At 35.3% G+C, this 19590-nt stretch overlaps 1 protein-coding gene across 1 annotated transcript in view; it reads right to left on the bottom strand.

Moving 5' to 3' along the window:
• Positions 1-19590, bottom strand: part of DOK6 (docking protein 6) — a 240860-nt gene that overhangs the window by 31995 nt on the left and 189275 nt on the right. Inside the window, exon 7 of the mRNA XM_062500783.1 lies at positions 7436-7553. Coding sequence (XP_062356767.1) covers positions 7436-7553 — 118 coding nt within the window. The remainder of the gene's footprint in view (positions 1-7435; positions 7554-19590) is intronic.

Below are 19590 nucleotides of genomic sequence, written 5' to 3' on the forward strand. Positions count from 1 at the left end.
GTAGAAGAGCTTCAGGCACAGGGCAACAAGCTGTGCCTCATCACCACAGGCTGCTGGTTCCCTTCATTTCCTTGTGCTGGGCTGAGGGGTGGCATTACTGCCCATGGCAGGAGATAGGACACTGCTGGGAACACAGCCACAATAGCCATTTATGTCATACACAGTACAGCCAGGTCAGAGAAAACAACCATGGCACTGTCCCTCTGCATGTAAACTTGATCTACCAACAATAACATAAACAATCGAGTCATTCAAGAGAAAAGTAGGAATCTTATCATTTTATCTTCACTCTGTTTTGATACTTATCATGTAAATTCCAGAGTATGCAACTCTGGTTTCTACCAAGTCCTTTTGATCCTGTCTCTTTCCAAATCTGTCATTTTATTTTCCCCTCCATGTAGCTTTATAACAGAATATTTCATTTGTTCTTAAACTGAGGGAAATGAACTTTTCATTAAAATCATTCCCCAAAAGAAAGCTTCAAAGAATTTTGAAGGATAAACAAGAATCCAGCAGCTAAACAGCCAACTTACTTCAAGTATTCAAACAGAACGGCAAGGAGATGCAGACTTCAGTTTTTGAAAAGATAAACTTTTACTTTGGTGTAATCTTGCTAACCGTGCATTGGGAGGACATTTCTTTGCTATTCACAGTTCTTATTTCTGTGAAACTTACCTTAGTTTCTTACAATGTATCATTTTGATCAAATAAAAAGTTGGCAGGATATAAAAATTCACCAAGATGAAAAGGTTTTTTATAACAAATAGAGAAAAAAAAAGACATTCTAAGATTTTTTGAACATTTTTTTCCTCTACTGAATAATACTATGATTTTTTAATCAGTTCTGCAGAGCTCAAATGCACTATGGAGTTTTAAAGAACATATTCTTATGGCTTGTTTAAACTGAACATACTGAGTAGGGCATTTATTGTACTTAAATTGGCCTTATCAAGAAAATAAATAGGTCTGTACTAGCAACAGACCATATGCCATGTGCCACAAACATTGTCACACAATTTTTTTGTTAGCAAAATGAGATACATGTAAAAGAAAATTTTACAGAAACTTAAGATTAATGTATTTGAGATCTTATGGTGCCCCTTCTATAAAAATATATATTTGAAACTTCATAATAACCACACAAGAGTCAGTTAGGTCAACGTTAAGTCAATTTAAACCAGCCCTTAAGTACACATTTATGTCATCCTATTTTATGTCATAAAGTTTAGAATATGAAGGGAGAATATTTTGTTCCACTGAAGTGGAACACGTTCAAATGTACTTGACATCCTTGGGCCTGGATTCTTTCATCGTTGCAGCTGGTAAAGCTGGTATTATTAACATCTCCCCATTCTTCCTGTTACACAGCCTATTTTCAAGTTTAACTAGTTTCTGGTTTATAAAACATTTCATGAACACATGAACATGTTCTATTGAAGTGTCAATTTTTAGGTTTTTTTTTTGCTTTAGGTAAAAATATTTAATGAAAGAAAAAGATGTATAAACTATTCCTGTAAAGAAATACTAAAGAAAACACATCTTTTTGTCAAGGTATTTTTTTCATATGTGTGCAGGCTTCCCCTCACCCCAAGTTGTCTTAAAGGGGGTTTAATCATCCATGATTTTGAGCAATAACTTGAGTGATTTGTCAGCATACAAGTACTTTAATTTGTTTGAAATTACATGATTGAACTGGCAATCTTTTTGATTCTAACCATGATAACATGCTTAACACAAAATCAGATAGTCATAGCTAAAGCAGTCCAGATTTATTGGTGAAACAATTTAATAGAAAAAAAGCAATTTTCACAAAATTGATCTTTGACAAGTATTTCAATTTTCTCTTTGATATAACAGTGCAGACCTTTCTTCTTCAGACAACCCAGTACCAGCTGGAAACATCCATGGAGCTGGTTATGCCAATTCTCCCAGTACACACATTCTTTCCTTGCACTGCAGCTCTCATGACACACTGCAGGCCCTTAAATCTTACAATACAGCAGAGAGATCAAATGGCTGTACCATAACTGTGGTGAGTCTTAGGAAAGTCAGAGTAAAGACTCTTGGTGTCACTTGTGCTAAGGTGGGGGCAAAGCTCTATTTGCTTCTCACTAATTTGCTAATAGTGTTTGAAGCTATTGTCATCACGTATTTATGAGGTCATTAAGCTAAGAGAAGAGATTTATAGCTAAGAATCTGTGTAGTTTGCACTGAAGAACTTACATTTGTTAGGTTTTGAAGGGGAGAGGAGGCAATCAGCCAGTATATAATTGCTCTCCTTACACCATTTGGGCTTTCAGTTTTAAGTAGAGAGTACAGTGACTTCTGTGCTTTCTGGTCTGGCACAGAACAACCCCATTGACAAGTGATCTCACTGAAGGACCATCTCCTGAGAGAAAGGGCACAGAAGTATTGGCCTTAAATGAAATCAGGAGGTCTGAATTTGACAACGAAATATGCTTTATTAATAGTTTTTGGGTTCCCACCTTCCCCTATTTTTCATGGCTTATAATTGTGACAACCTCTTAATTCAGCAATGTTTTATCAGAATGAACGGGAATATTTCAAGATACTCTTCAGAGCTTGTCAGTAATGCTCTTGGTTAGAGGCAGCAATCACTGTTGAACAAAATGTAGTTCTTTACTGGTTTCTGAGTAAGACACATCCCACTTCCAATATGCCATTTAAAAATCAGTCCAGTGATGCACTACTTAGCACAGAAATTTAAAGTTCAAAAGGAAAGGATCAAATCTACTGCATAAGACTTGAGAAGCCATGCTATACAGTCATTTTAAATAATGTAGCTCTTACATAGTTTCTACTCAGTAAGTATCTTGTTCCAGGTGTCCTCTATTCATATCTCAAATTTTATAGGCTTCATTTGCTAATGGGAAGGTCCTGATGAGTTTCAGCAAAGGAAATGGGAATGTGAAAGGCTATAAAGCATTTCAGCTTTAGCCGCTGGTAGACATTTACTGAAAAATTACTGAGCGATCAGGTTTATATAACAGATACATTCTAACAGTTTGTGTTGCTCACATTGTTCAGGCACCAAGATTAGATGGGGAAATGGATTCCATACTCTGTTGCTGGGCATGTGAACAAACAATGGAAATGCCAAAATGACGAATGCTCTCCCATTCATTTTACATACTTTAATTTGCAGAAAGCTGCAGAAGCCTGTATCAGAATTTTCGGCAGGATTATCTTAAGGAGGGTTGAACAGGATGATTCAAACCCCTCTAAATATTTAGCAACTTGAATATTCTCTGATTATTTTTAGTGACATATCAGGGTTTCTACTTTGAAAAGGCTGGAAAACTATGTAGATGAGTGAAACGTTTCCTATGTGGCTTTGTCTCCCTTTTATGCATAACACCTTTTAGCTGAGAAGATGACACTACATGTTATTCTGCTTAAAACATATTAAAAAAAAAAAAAGAAAAAAAAAGAAGGGTGGGTTGTCACCTAACAAGGCCAAAAGACAATGTGCATTGCAGGCTTGTTTACCAAGGCCACAGAGGAACCACATCTTCCCTCCATTTTGGTTTGCAAAACCAGCCTTATATTTCTTGCATCATTATCGTGACACACAAAAGGTTACTGTATATCAAGAGCAAAATTCCTCCAAAGTTCTTTGGGGTCATTTTTTATTTCTATCTAGTTATGGCTTTGGCATGTACTTACAAGTTGAAATAGCTTACAAGTTATTTCATCTAAGATGATAGTTTTATTTCTCAGAATTCCTCACTAAGTTTAGAAATATTACTCTTATCAGGCTTCTTAGTATTTTTCCATGTAATTTAATTACTTTGATATGGGTTCACAAAAAACTGCGGCAATAATTTGTGACAGAGCAAATAAAATGCATTATAAGAAAATTGTGATAAGCAGTACTATGGAAAAAACCCAAACCAATACAACCCTTTAGTGTTCTCTTTTTGGAAGAAACATTTAAGATGTTACTGGTATAATTCTTATACAAATATATGCTCCTTCACATGAGTACTCTCATAGAATGAAGAGCATCACCTTTTTGGGTAGGTGTTCATTATTTTGAGTATGGATAGCAAAACACAAGTCCAAAAAATGAGGACAAACCAGATCAAACACAACAGGAGTGACTGAAAGCGTTTCTTAATTTTGAATTTCTTGGAGAAAGGCCAGGCTGTAATTAGATTTTCTGAACATAATTTCCTCAGGGATTTCAATAACTGCAATACAAAAAGCTAATTAATGTTTCAATACCAAAATTCTATTTGGTCATATTTATATAATAATGCACAAACAGATTGTATTTAACATTTGTATCATCCAAACTCTAAAGGCCAAGAACTAGAGCTCTTCAGATAGCTGAAAATTCAGTCTGCAATATTTTTTTTTAATTTTAAGCAAATTTAAAGCCCTAAATGCAAAATAAAAATAAAAACAAGCAAAAATACAAATTCTCCTTAATATATTTTGTTGTATAAAAACCTATATGTTTTGTTTGTCAATTTTTAATGTCTTGTGCAATATGGTAGGTATAAACAATAAACACTGCATTACAAGGAAACATACAGGGTATATTTTCATGCTTATATGGCTCTTATATTTTTTTCCTTCTTAATAATTATTTCAGCAAATAAGATTACTCTTGGCTTCTCATTTTTATCATTTTTGGATCTTGATGTAAGAGAGCATAACATACCAATGAATGTTTATCTTCTGTTGGGCTCATACTTTTTTTAGAGATATCTATTATTTATGAAAATGTACAATTCATGTATGTCATGTGTGCACAAAAATGGCCTAGAGCTTTTTTTCCTCTCTTAGTCAAATTACTCTTTGATAAAAAAATATTTAAGGACACTATTCAATTTCTGAACTGTAATTAAAGGCAATATTTAGATTATGAATAGAAACTAACCCATCTCATTTTAAGAAATTTTTGCAACCTGTGTTACTTTAGCTCTATTATTCTGTGTATTAATATCTACAGGTCTTTATATGAAAGTAAGTATTTTCATGGGCTAATGGAGCATAGTCGACCCAACACTTATTACTGAAGTGTCTTTTTTCATCTGAAATGTAGTTTTTAAAAAAACAAAAATCACAAAACCCACTACCTTCTTACTCCATGGCATACTCATTATCAGATCAACACACACCACTAATTAACTTAAATTTGACTGCTAAATAACTCCCAAAGAGCCAATTTATCTAAGGTAGTATAAGCACATATTCATTTGTCCTTATACATCACCAGCTGTTATTAATTAAATTCTAGTCATTTCACACTGTAAGTTTGAAATAATTGCCACTGTGGAAACACTTGTACATAGCAGTGAGCTCAGCTACTACTTTACTGGTATTGATTGTCACCTGGATATAGCTAGACTCCACTCTGTTTATTTCACTTTAGAGTTTGTGAGATATTTAGAAACGTGGGGAATTTTCAAATTTGTTTCTTGAATGTCCAAAGCTTTGCCGTAAATACCCGCGAAGTGCAGAACTAAGTCTGATGGACTGCTCTCTAAAGAAAACATCTCTCTGAAGGTAAGACACCTTTTGAAGCTCGGAGGAGATTATGGCAGCAGAAGGTGATTCTTCCCTCTGCACCAGCTCCTCTCAGCTGGCTGCTCTACTAAGGTGAGGGTTGAAGTGATGCTTGCAATCTGCTTCCTTGCTACCCACCTTCCACCCACATCTGCAAAGCTTCTGTGGGCTGATGCTTTGACAAGCCTGCAGTGCAGACTTTCAGTATGACAAGGTATTAGGAGGAAAAGGTGCACTTTGCACACGCTTCACTCTGTGCACAAATTCATTGCTTTTAATTAGTCATTGCAGCAGAAGGTTCAAAGAGATTTTCATTACAGATAATGAATGGCAGTCTCGCATGGAAAAGTTTTGCAACCAGAGTCTTCTGGTTGCACTTCCTAGCCCACTGGTAAGATTGAATTAGTGTCTCCTGAAATCAACTACACTTTCTCTAGCTTCAGTCATCACATTACATGTAGGAAAAATGAAAATCTTAAATTCTGAAATATTTATTAGTCCCATGTTTCAGTGGAAATGTGAATAAAATCTGCATATTTCCAGAAAGTAAAATTCTTACATTTTTAATAATACACTTCCAATATGTTGAATCCTGCACAGCTAGGAGGTATAGATGTTTTAATTATTACTTCATATATAAAGTTTCATCTTCCTTTATTTCGAAGGCCATTTATAAGGAAAAAAAAATTGCAGAGAGTAAATATAACACATTTACTATCTTGCTGATGAAGATACATCAAGAACACAAGAAGAGGAAATCTCACACCTCTACAAATAAACTTCTTTTTTGCATTCTTATTGTGTCAATGAAAAAATATCAGTGATATGATGAATATTTGTAGGGTGATGTCCAAGCATAACATTTTTCCCAAACAGCTTCTGGAAGATTATTTTCTTTTTTCCATTACTGGTATGTAAATGTAAGACCAGCACCATGATTAAAAATTATCTTTGCTCTATGGAGAAGGATGAGAAACAAGTGCTATCCCCTTTAATGACTCACCCACTGAATGCACAGCTCACCTGCTGGTTTTAATTTATGTGATAATTTACAAAACAAAGCATGCAATATCCTTCATCTATATACTGCATTTCAATTCTTTTCATGAAAATGTGTAATGTACCTTGCTATGGGTACTCTTGTTTGTGAGCAATTTCTAACCTCCTATATAAACGTAAATTGTTTATTCATACAGATTATTAAGAGAGAAGTAAAACAAATTCCTTAAGGCCTTTAGAAATAATACAAAGCAATAAGTGTACAAAAGGCCATTTTTAAAAGGTCTGCTTTTTAAATGTAACAATAATTTCAGTTTCTTAAAAGATACAAATCAATTTCAGCTTAAAAGCAGTGAATCATCATCTAATTATGGCAATCGAAGGCTTAAGTAAATCTAAACATATGAAAGAAAACCAGAGACAGAAGAATATGATTTGTTGAAGGCCTGTAAGTTAGTCAACAGTTCACATATATGATTTGCCAAGCAAATTTACCAAGAATAGCTCTTCTTCCTAGAATTACTTTGTTTTAATCTTGCAACTTATATAGTCACTTTATGTAGATTTAATTAGGCACCCTGAGGTTGCCCAAATACTTGCCCCATCATATTGGTAGAAAATACTAAAACAACCTGATGTTCATTAGCTACTCAGAAGCTGCATTGAGCCAAATTGTCTATCCAGCTTTATGTGGTGATTCTGGAAATAATTTTCACCATTAGTTTACAAAATGACTAAAAGAAACCCGTTTTATGTAAATTTTGGGAATCCTGCTGAGGTTCCTGACAATTGATAAAATGAAATGGAGAGAAAATAACCAGTGCAAATAAAGAGCAATTTGCATGAACTCTGGTGAAATGGAAAGAAGCTAATGGATATGGAATTATAAGCAACTTGCCTTGTAAACTGTAGATTTCTCCAACGCTGTTCTGCCGGGTGATGTGATGCCAATAAGCACTACGAGGAAGTGAGATCGACTTGGATAAAGTCATTGGTTCAGACAGACTGGACTGGAGCTAAAAGCCAAAGCAAACATAAATGGAAGGTCACACATATTTAAGCATACTTGATAAATAATCTCAAAAATAAATCAAACCTATGTTGTCATGAACATATAATTTTCTGAATTAGCACAGGTATTTATACTATCATTTAAACTGTGTTACAAGTATCGGCACTGTGAATCTCAGGAAAAAGCTGCAAAAGTGTACCTGGGTATATAAGTTCATTAGCAGAACTTAATATTAGGACATCAGAATATGCCCCTATTTATCTACAGCTATTCTTGCTGCCACGGTTTTGTTATTTTCTTCTTTAACTTTATGACAAAGATGGATTAACATATGCCTGAATTCTAAAACCCCTCTGCAATCACATTTCCTTTTGGCTATTTAGCCTGTATATTGGATTGAATACCCAGAAAGATGCTAAGAGAGAATCTGAGACAACCAGTAGAGAATTAGCAATGGAGAGTCATTAATCTCCTAATCCTCCTTTGAAAGGGAGGTATTTCATCACCAGTAGCAGGCTCCAACTTCAAGAGCAGATTTTCCTGGTCTGGGGGACTTTATGTGATTGAAGTTGTAAATTGAATGACAAATCCCTGTGTACAAGAGCTACAGCACAGAAACCTGACAGGAGGAATGTCAATTTTATTAAAGAAATCTCTGTCTCCAACAAACTATTGATGTGAGTGAAAGACAAGACAACACTACAGAGAGAAAAGAAAGATGAAGGATTGTGCATCCTGGCAACCTCTTTTGACATTCCTGTTATGGTTTCTGTGTCTAGAAGAAAAGAGAATGTTCCTTCAGATTTTTTTTTTATTACTGGTTTTACAGAATATAAAATGTGATCAATAATTGGAATCTAACAAATCACCATAACATTGTAAACATAATTTTTTCAGGGCATGTGTGAAAAGATCAATACGGAAGGATCAATTATGTCTGAAGATTTAGAATGTTAAATCTCTTAGTTTCAAGGGTGGCACCATGATGGTACTCTGAGAGTGTGGGCCTAGAAACTCATTTGCAGAGAGTTCAGCTATAGGACAGAAGGTATTCCAGATCTGGATCATTTACTGCAGGTTTAGTCATTAGTTCCTAGGGATTCCTCATTCAGAATCATAATGCCAAATTTAAATAAGCCCTTTTTAAGTATACAAACTCATATTATTCTGCAATTTAAACCTCTTCCCCCCCCCAAAAAAAAACCAACAAAAAAAGATTAGAGACACTATCCACCCAGAGATCTAAAATTATTTAAATTTTGAGTATTATCACAAACTGATGTATAGAATATGTTTTGCTTCATATCAATCTGTTGTAATTACTTTTACTGTTGTTTTCTTGAGAACTGTCATCAAAATAGTTCCCTGTCTACAGCTAATGTCTTTTCTGCTCATTTATAGACAAGCATTACTTTTCATTTTTCAGCGATATAGATCATCACTAGCAGCTATTTGATATGAAGTAAAGAGCCTGCAGAAGCATTTAGTCCATTAAAAAAGAAGTTTGAAAGCATTATCACAAGAATTCAAATTTTAGGGAGACTTGGGGATTTAAAGCTTATTGATACACAGAATTTCCTTTATTGTAGAGATCAGGACAGTAACAAACCCTCTATATTATTTTAATAAGTTTGCATAGCAAGGGTAGCAAGGGTAATTTCACTGAAGAAGAAAATTACATAAATCATCTAACTTCAGTTTACTGATGATTTATTCATAACTTATTCACCCAAATGGTAAATTAAAGGCAAAACATTCTCTTAGTATGCATTCTGAAAAAAAAATAATTCCAGTAAATAGAACCTATTTGACTGCTATATCCATGGACTGAATGGGAATGGTTAAACGGATCATTATTCCTGATCTGAGGTGATTAGCTCCTGCCAGATCTGACCAATAGTGATGCAGAAGAACTTAATTTGCACACATTAGAGATTTAGGAGAATGAAAAAAAAAAAAATCTGTTCTCATTATATATATATACAATAAGGTAAGAACTGCTCTAGAGCAGAAGACTGCACTACAAGCATTCAAAATCCTTTGTTTCCTCAGATTCTCTAACTAAAGAACAACCTCTGATATCACGTTTTGGGTAAGAATTATCACTGTATGCTAACTGCAATAGGACCAGATGAACCATATTTCTCTGGGGACTCCATGGAGGAAAAAAAGGAAATTTCTAGTTAATTATAATATCATTGTCAGAAAAAAAGGAAACTTTAAAATAAAGTTATCAATTTTGTTTTTAATTTGAGATTTTAAAATAGATGCATAAACCTATGGATCTGAAGACATCATTACCTTGAATACCATATAAAAGATGTTGACATTAATTTGTCCATGAAGTTATTCTTACACAATAGAAGACTACCATCAGCTATAATTTTTCTTTTAATCTTTTTTTATCCATATAAGAATCCATTGTTGATCAAATGTAATTGACAATGACAGAATGCTTACTTCCAAAAACTGCTGTTTGTAAAAATAATCCTGTGTTCAAAGAAAATTGAATAATATATTGACAGAAACCTATTTTCTCTAGAGAGTATCCTATATATTACCCTGTGGGTATTTCAGATAATATACATCAAACCAAGGTGAAGAAAACACATAAAACCATCCATATAATCAACTGTGCACATACTGTTAGATAGCTCTTTGCTATATTAATAATTACAGGTTAAACTAATATTTAAAGTACAGAGATCTACTGTTTCAAAATCCCTTTTCCCCAACTGTAAATGAAATTTAGTTAACAAAGTTTAGATAGAAAAACAAAACAAACAAACATCTTGTAAATCAGGGAAGATTTACAGAACTGTTTAGCTGTTAAAAAAATTAGACACTCAGGTTCAAGACCTCTGGTGTTCCAGACCAGTGAGGAAGATCACACTCATAAGTTCTGAGACTTTGTCCTGCATACCCTTTTCTTTTGTCTTTTTACTATGCCTCATTAAAAAACAACTGGCTTCTCTACACTTTTTTGAAGCAGCTAATGTGAACAGAGAAAATTTCACTATGGAAAAATCAAGTAAATAACCTTTAAATTTTCTTCTTTTCTCAAAGTGGGTAGACCATCCTGCACAGATTTATCAATGTCCTTAATTTAACAGAAATGTAACAGTTAAAATATATTAAAAAATTATTTCACCTATCTCATTAAGCCTGTTTATCATGCATAAAATTAAGACAATATCTCTGAGTCTGGATTTCTTCTTACATAACAGGCCAGTACTCAGCTGTTGTTTCCAACACAGACATATTTTTCTCAGGAGCTGGCAAAACAGACTCAGATGCATTAGCATCAACTGTACGGAAAGGGCCCTTAATGATAAAGGTAGCAAAAACACATAGAAGGAATAAAATGTTATATCTGGGAATGAATTTGAGATGATTCTGCTCCTCTACTTTGCTCTAGTGAGACCCCACCCTGGAGTACAGTGCCCAGCTTTGGGGTACTATAAGGACAGGAATTTGCTGGGGCAGTCCCCCCAGAGGCAGGACTCAAAAATGATTAGAGGTGTGGAACACCTCTTCTGTGAAGACAAGCTGAAAACCTGGGGTTCACACTGGAGAAGTTCAGGCAGAAATTTTCATGGAGACCTTATTGTGACTTTTTGTTACTTAATGGGGGCTTATAAGAAAGATGGGGCAGACTTTTTAGCAGGGCCTGTTGTAACAGGACAAGGAGTAAGGCGTTTAAATTAAAAGAGGGTAAATTGAAATTGGACATGAGGAAGAAATTTTTTATGATGGGGAGTGGTAAAACTGGCATCGGTTGCCCAGAGAGGTTGTGGATGCCTCATCCCTGGACACATTCAAGGCTACATTGGACTGGGCTCTGAACAAACTGGTCTAGCTGAAGATGTCCTTTCTCACTGCAGAGGGGTTGGACTAGATGGCCATTTAAGGTCCCTTCTAACCCAAAGCATTCTCTGATTTCACTGAGGGTTGTTTTGCTGTGTTGCATCTATGTACTGGTCTTAATAGAGGAAAGTAAAAGCAATATGCCAGATTAAACATGCATCTAGAATGACTTGGCTACAAACACTTCTTAAATCTGATGAGACTTCTGGAAATAAAAACATAATCTAGACTTTTTTTTCCAGTTTATGTGGTAGAAATTAAGACAGAGTTAGAACTTAGGTGAAAAGTAGAAATGCATACACCAAAAAACACATTAACTGAAGGAATTTTGTGGTGGGAATATAAAAAAAACAAACACCACTGAAGCTTTTTTGTTATCTGATATGAAACACCTAGTAGTTAGGCTTCATCCATTTCCTCCAAAATGTGTCTGATAAAATATCTTTCATATGGTGAACATTACATTTTATTCCTGTTCCCAAATCCAAGATCCAAAGCCAAAATATCCAAAATATTGAGCCATATGAAGTCTTTCCTTTGCCAGTAACAACTTTATTATTCTTATAGGTCTATTTGATTAAAATAGAAATTAAAAAAAGAAGTCTATTAATAGACTGTCACTGTAAGATGTTTCCCATATTTTTCATTATTGTTCTTTTATGAAAGGTTTGAAGAGTAAATTTTCTTTTAATTTCCATAGGCCATGTCCATTGACTTCAACAGATTTGTTACTCTGATATCAATAATGAATACAATTCCAAAAATGGAGCCTGTTAACTACATTAGGGTTCTGAGCTTTGATCTTTTTAACAAATTATTCTCTCTCTTTTTTTTTTTTTTCCTATTAAAAAGCAAAACACTGAAAGTGACAGAAAATACATTTGGCTTGAGGAGACAAACTGAGCAATTTATAGTTAATTCCTTTTATTTTTTTTTTAGTCTACAATAAGGACAGCTTTCTTTTGCAGATATTCTCTGAAAATAGGTTAGTTTATTATGGATGAAGTCCTCTGTCTCATTTCAAATTCTCATTAGTGTCTTTAAACAAATAGCAAGAGAACTAGGTCACAGAAGACTAACGAGAGTTGTAGTCTAGAAATATGAATCGAATACCATTACTTAGATTTTTTTCTCTCTAACTCTAAAGAAGGTTACTTTGTATGTTATGCCTTGAAGAGAAAGAGAGCTTAAGAAATATATTTCACGTCACAAATGTGAATTTGCTGACACAGACTAAATTTCACCGGTATCCACAGTAAAAAATTACTAGAGCTTAAGGATCACACAGTCTAGTAGGTAGCATCAACTCAGATAGTACCCAAATTAGAGAACAAGCAGGGGAAATGTTTTTGGGCTTTTTAAAATGAGTTTTCTCAGTTTCTCATCATGACCAAACTAAGGGTATTGAGTTTATCTTTTTTTTTGCAAAAGCAGCATCTGTTGTCCCATATTCAACTTGTATACTATGACATATAGATCTATTTTACAAAAAACAGTTCTCTTCCAGTACTGTAAAGAAGACTGTTCCATCTTCAGCACAGGTTTGCCCATGTTTCTGTTTAAATCAATGTGTCTGTTCCAAACAATTTTCCAATTTGTCATTTTGAATTCTCTTCATTAATACACTTCCACGTTGTTATAAATGTAAAATCTGGAAGTATAATAACTAGACTGAGTCTTGATCCTTCTTTGAAAATACTTAATAAAACTGGATACAGGATATAGTCCTATGAAATTCCAATGAGACAATTCTTTCCATTGGGGATGTGTTACTAATTCTCTTTGGTTATAATTTTTCTGTAGCCATTTGTACACGGTCACTTAGCTTGCTTAGAACATAGTTATGTACATTTATATATATGTTACTTGGACTGTGTTCATTACTTAAATATGTCTACTGTTAATATAAACATTTATAGGTATCAGCATACTATTTATTTGCTAAACACTGCTTTATATTTATTTACACATTTTTATCCAGCTTGCTGCTCCTAATGGAATACATAATATTGGCAAAACCTCCACCAGTATATGACCTCACAACTCTTGTGAAAAAACTTGAAAAGTTGAAAACCTATCTGAAAAAGTATTATCAGTGATTTCAGCCTTTATAATACATTTCGAGCATTAAGGTTTTCAGTAGTGATTCCAACCCTGCTTTTACCTTTTGGAGAGTTACTTAATCAAACATGGACAAAAAAAAAATCAAAATAGTAACATTGCTTTGTGGTGCCATTGCTTTGTGGTGCTAGGATGGGTGACAATTATTCTTTGGTGGTGGAAAAACATTGTGAATTAATAACAAAACAATGGTGGAAGAAAAGTGTTCTGAAGGGAGATTCAAAGGGGCTGATTGCTTTTTTTATATTCTTCTTCACCACACTATAAAGAGGGAACTGGCATACTGCTCCTTTTCTGATGGAAGTGTGTTGGATTTTTTTCTTTTATGTTTTCTTTCATCTAAAGGAAGCTCATAATAGATCAATGCTGCCAGACAGAATGACTTAATGTTGGAAGAAAATTAGATACATTTTACAGCATGCTGGGATTATATTTGTTGAATATCAGTAAGGTGCGTGTCTTCGCCCATATTCTGCCGCAAAACTGTGGGTTTGTTCCTTTTGTGAAAGAAGTTTCCTGGAAACTATAATAATTAGTGTGAGGGTAGAAGCTCAGATTCTTACATTTTTCAAAGGTTTGAACCGTTTTACTAAAGATAAGAAATACTTTATCAATTTCTCATTGCGTAGAACCATTCACCAATAACATGGGAGGTAATTCCAACATGGAAAGAGCTGAGACCATTACAAGCCTGACTATACGGCAGGTCTTAGTGGAAACAAACACAGCTGAGATAAGTTCTTCGATAAACACATGCATGCATATACATGCATACATGCATATACATATATGTATATATATGCATGATAGAGAATCCCGTACTGCACAGAAATTATCTCCAGACTGTCCTTTCTGTTGCCATGAGATAGGAGCCAGCTATGTATGCTTGCAGCCCAGAATGCCAGCCACACCAGAGGCAGCAGGTCGAGAGAAGTGATTTTCCCTCTCTATTCTGCCATGTGAAACCCCACAGGGAGCACTCCACCCAGCTCTAAGGGCCCAGCTCAAGAAAGATAGGGACCTCCTAGAGCAGGTCCAGAGGAGGCCATGAAGATGATCAGTGGGAAGGAGCACCTCTCTGTCCTCTATGAGGACAGTCTGAGAGAGCTGGATTTGCTCAGCCTGGAGAAGGGAAGGATTCATCTTATCAATATTTGTAAATACCTGATGGGAGAGTGCAAAGAAGACAGAACCGGGCTCTTTACAGGGGTGCCCAGTGACAGGATGTTTGTGCACAATGTGCACAAACTGAAACACAGGAGGTTCCTGCTGAACATCAGGAAACAACTTGGCTGTGAGGTTGAATAAGCATTGGCCCAGGAAGGTTGTGAAGTCTCTCACATTTTAGATATTCAAAAGACATCCAGGACATGGTCTGGACAACCAGCTTCAATGGCACTACTTGAGCTAGGGGGATTGGACAAGAGGTCCCTTCCATCCTCAACCAGTCAATGATTGCCATTTCCAAAATTATAGAGAAGATTTTACTGAATAGTGAGAGTTCCAGATCTGTCTTCTGAACAGTGTAAGGATAAGTAAGTTGAGGTGGAAGAGAATGAACTGAAACACACCAGCTAGAGAGACTAAAGAAACAGACCATCAACAAAGACTTTCCTTCTCCATTTGGAGCAGGTGTTTTGTGGGTAATTCAGCCTGAGAGTTATGGAGTTCCAGAAGGGGCTCTTTCATGAGGTTTGTCAAGCAAGAGCTAAAAATAGTGAGGGTTGCTATTAGTGCTGACACACAAGTCTTGTCCTGCTTCCTCTGTCTGTTTTTCACTCTCCTTGCTCTGCTGAGTATTCCTCTCTCTTACAAAGCTACTAGAGTCTGACCCCAACTTGAAATGCTCTGGCAAAAATCTTCAAAGTATGAGTTTTTTTTCATGGGATTACTTGCCAAAAGATATGACGTATCTTAAACAGATATTTGGGATGCTTGAAGTCTCAATGTTTTACTTGAAAGTAACATAAGGACAGCCTTTCTAACCTCATAGAAGTTTGCTTTAGAACTGGTGTGGTAGAAGCCATGGTATGAAAAATGTGTATTGGTGGAGAACAGACTTGAAAGCCTCTCTCTAGCATGTGGCAAGAAAGGTGAAATACGGATGAACAGAGACTGTCCCCAAATGGGAGAACTCCACATGAATAAATTTGGAGCTGAAAAATTTGATTTCTAAAAAATGCTACAATCTATATTCACTGTTCACTGCACAGTTATTTGACTTTCATTATTTCTGATAAAGCAAATGACTTGGACCTCATGAGACTTCTCAAGAAGTTTTTCCTTCTATTGTCTAAAACACATCAGTAGTTTGCAATTACACATATTTGTGGAAGTCAAATTTCTTTTAGCTTCTCCATTTTGGTATACAGAAATTGCTGACCAATGAACTTTAATAAAATGACAGGAAGACAATTTTCTGAATACTTTCTGAAACAGTAATCATCAGTAACTTTTCATGAATATTCCTTATTAAGCTTATCAGTGTGTGACTTCAGCACTCAGTAACACACATAATCTGGCTGACCTCTACTTCTGACATTTTCAGAAGTTAGCTTTATATGTCATACAGACATTTCAATTAAAAACAAGAAATAGCAAACCTAGAAATGCATTAAAATTACTATTATGTAGTAAAGTCTTCTCAGATGACTCTTTGGTATCTTCCAAAAGAACATGGTTCCCTCCTTTTAACTAGTTATTTTTAGACATTTAAAATGTATCTTGAATCACACATACTGGAGCTAGTTATATATATATATATATATATATGTGATATACACAAATGTAAATTATTAAGTTTTAGCTTTGAAACATACTGTATTGGGGGGGGGCAGTGAGGAAGGTATATGCCTGCACATACAAAGATACAAATAAACCCATTAATTTAATTTAATTCAAGGCTATTTATTCATTAATAATTAAATATTTACTTCAGTAGATGCATGGCTTTAATGAGTTTTTACAGATTTAAAATCAAAGGAGAAGCTGGTACATAAAAGTAAAAGGCTATTTTTTACCATTGTGTGTCTTTGCACACACGAATCACACCATGATCATGTACATAGATAGACACAGCCAGAGCATTCTGGACAATTGTTCTTTATAATTGAAATAATTGATCATTAAAAAGTAATGCATACGTTTCTAAATAAATATACATCATATGTATTGAGAAATATTTGGGGTTGAAATTTTTGCTTCCTAACTTATGTGTATTAACTAATATAGCAGAAGTAGCTGCAAATCAGGAATCCAGTTTGGAAAGGTGGCAGACAGAGAATTGTTCACAGATTACTTCACCTTTCCATATACTTGCATCTGCCCAACAAATCCTTTAGGATAATTCCTTCACCTAATTTGATTTTCAGACAAAAACAAGGTGTTTTTTTTCTGCTGGCAAAAGTTGCTTGGCACAATAGAAGTTGTACATACATGACCACATGCTATGCAACTCAAACCTTTTCAAACCCATAGTTGCTATTTAATGAAAAAATCCTTTGCCTGTTTCAGCTTCACAAAACAAAGGAAATAGAATTATACCCGTTGCCATGGAAATCTGTAACTCCATTGCATTTTTCCTTGAAATGTATGTAAAAGTGAACACCAAACAATATGTGGGAACACATCACAGAAATACCATCATTTTAGGAAGGATTCTACAAAATCTATCAGGTACAAGCAATTGCAACTTTTACCACTATATTCTACAAAGAAATGATTAAGAATAATGAAGAGAAGAACCTTTGCTGATTTTTCAATGAATTTTGAATCACAAAGACTGATGTGCAGAGATGTGTGGAGATGTACACTCAACAGCCAGTCATACGAATCCACATGAATCTTGCCTGGCAGCAGCCTTTATGGAAATGGATTCTGACAGACTGAATATGCTATGAGACTAGCAGCTTTTGCCCTAAGACAGTCCATGAGAAAGAGAGAAATTGATGCTTCTGCCACAGCATGGAAAATCTTCATTAATTCCTTGCTGCTGAATGCTGCAGAACTGAAATATTTTTGAAAAACCTATTCCTGCAGTTGAGATGGAACAACACTTCATTACATTTAACATCTTCATCATCAATGTGGGCAGTGGAACAGAATTTACTCTTAGCAACTTTGGGGATGACATCAAACCAGGGGGAGTAGTCAAATATCAGGAGGGCTTCTATTCAGACAGATTTCAGAAAAGAAGAGGGAAAGGCTGGCAGGACTGTCATGAAGTTCAGCAGTGACAGATAGCAGTACTGAAACTGGGCCAGGGCAACTGCACACATGTTGGGGACAGACTTGCTAGATAAAAAGTCTGCCAAAAGGAACTAGCTGTCCTGGTGATAATGTGAATGACCAGTGTATCTATGCAGTGATGGAGGCTAATGACACATTGGACCACACTGGCAAGAGCATGGCCAGTACAACCAAGAAGTCACATCCCCCTCCCCGTACCCCACCCCCTCCCCCTCACCCCCCCAGTCTGGCAATTGAGAAACTACATCTAGAAGTTCAGCTATGTTCAAAAAGTCTTCAGGTCTGGGCCCAGGCACAAGAGGAATATCAAACTGGAGAGAGCCCGGCAAAGAACCTCTAAGAAGCAGAATATGATCAGTGACGCTGGATTAAATGTCTGATGCTTATTCACCCTGAGAAAGCAAAGGCTAAAAGAAATCTAAACCCATTTTTTCTCTCTCTTCTGAAAAGTATGTTGCAAAGAAGACTGTTACCAGAGATGCACAGTGAAAGGACAAGAGTCAACAGGCCACAGGCTGTGTCAAGGGAAATTTGAGAAAAACTTATGGCAAAAATCCTTTGCAGTGTGTGCAGCTAAGTGCTGGAATGAGCGCCCAAAATCTTCACCATCAGGGCATTCAAAACTCGACTGATAAGACCCTAGATAAAACTTAATCTAGTTTTGATCTAGTTATCTATACCTGCTTTGAGCTGACTACCCTTCCAATGCCAGTGTTTTTGATCCTGTATTCAATGGGTTTGAAAACTTGAGAGCTAATGAGATGTGCTGTGCCATTGAGTCAAACTGAAATTTTGCTGACTGCAGTAGCCACACATCTTTGTGTAACACAGCAACTGTGGTTAGTGAAATAATGTCAAACCAACAGTACAGGGTCTGTAGTCTCAACTACTGCCTACTCTCCTCACCTAGATTCCTGAACAGCTGATAAATAAAAACTCTTAGCATGGCTGGTATAATATAAGACATCAGTAGCATAGGAACAATGACCTACAGCTGAGAGAAAAAAGAACATGACCAACCTCTATCTGAAAAATACATATTAAAAGACTGCATGTACTTGGAAAAGTTTCTGTATATCAGATATTTCTTTTTTAGATAATATCTCTTGTCTTCAGTATAAATATAATCAGAGCGATTACAAATAATTTTCACATTAAAATCCCTGTCATCTTTATAAAAAGGAATAGAAGAGGGAAAAAAAAACCCACAAAATGAAGACATAGGGTTAACTTCATCTAATTTTTGTCCTACCAACAAGTACCTGATGAGCCAAAGCACAAAAAGCACAGGAGGGAATTAAAAAGTAACTTTAGGGCTGTTATGAGAATTTTTGATCCCTTCTCAGATTATTACCTTTTGTAATTCTCCCATTCTCTGAAAAGCACTGTGCCCCTCTGTAAATCATTGATAAAGAAGTTTTCTATTTATCAGAGACAAAGCCTTGACTGTTCCCTGGAGTAATATAAAGAACTCCTAAACAGAGTTACTGCAACAGAGGAAGGCCTTGCTTGACAAGAGACAAAAAATGATGCTCTAATTCAAAAGACTGATGAAAACCATGTAAAAAATACCTTTTCAGAAGTTAATTTTTATGTGAATAAGCAACTGATTATGATTCAGGATTTGTTTTGTTATTGTTTTGTTTTTGTGCTATACCTAGTATACAGCTGATTATTCTATGACCTTGGGCAATTCTATACAGCTGAGTTTGTCCTTAATCTTTCTGTGCCTCATTTTACTCATTACTATTAGTATTATAATAATATCTGTCTCGTGAGAGCATTGGATAACTTCATCAGCTATT

This window comes from Cinclus cinclus, chromosome 1 (genome assembly GCF_963662255.1).
Source record: "Cinclus cinclus chromosome 1, bCinCin1.1, whole genome shotgun sequence".
In the NCBI taxonomy this organism is placed as follows: Eukaryota; Metazoa; Chordata; class Aves; order Passeriformes; family Cinclidae; genus Cinclus; species Cinclus cinclus.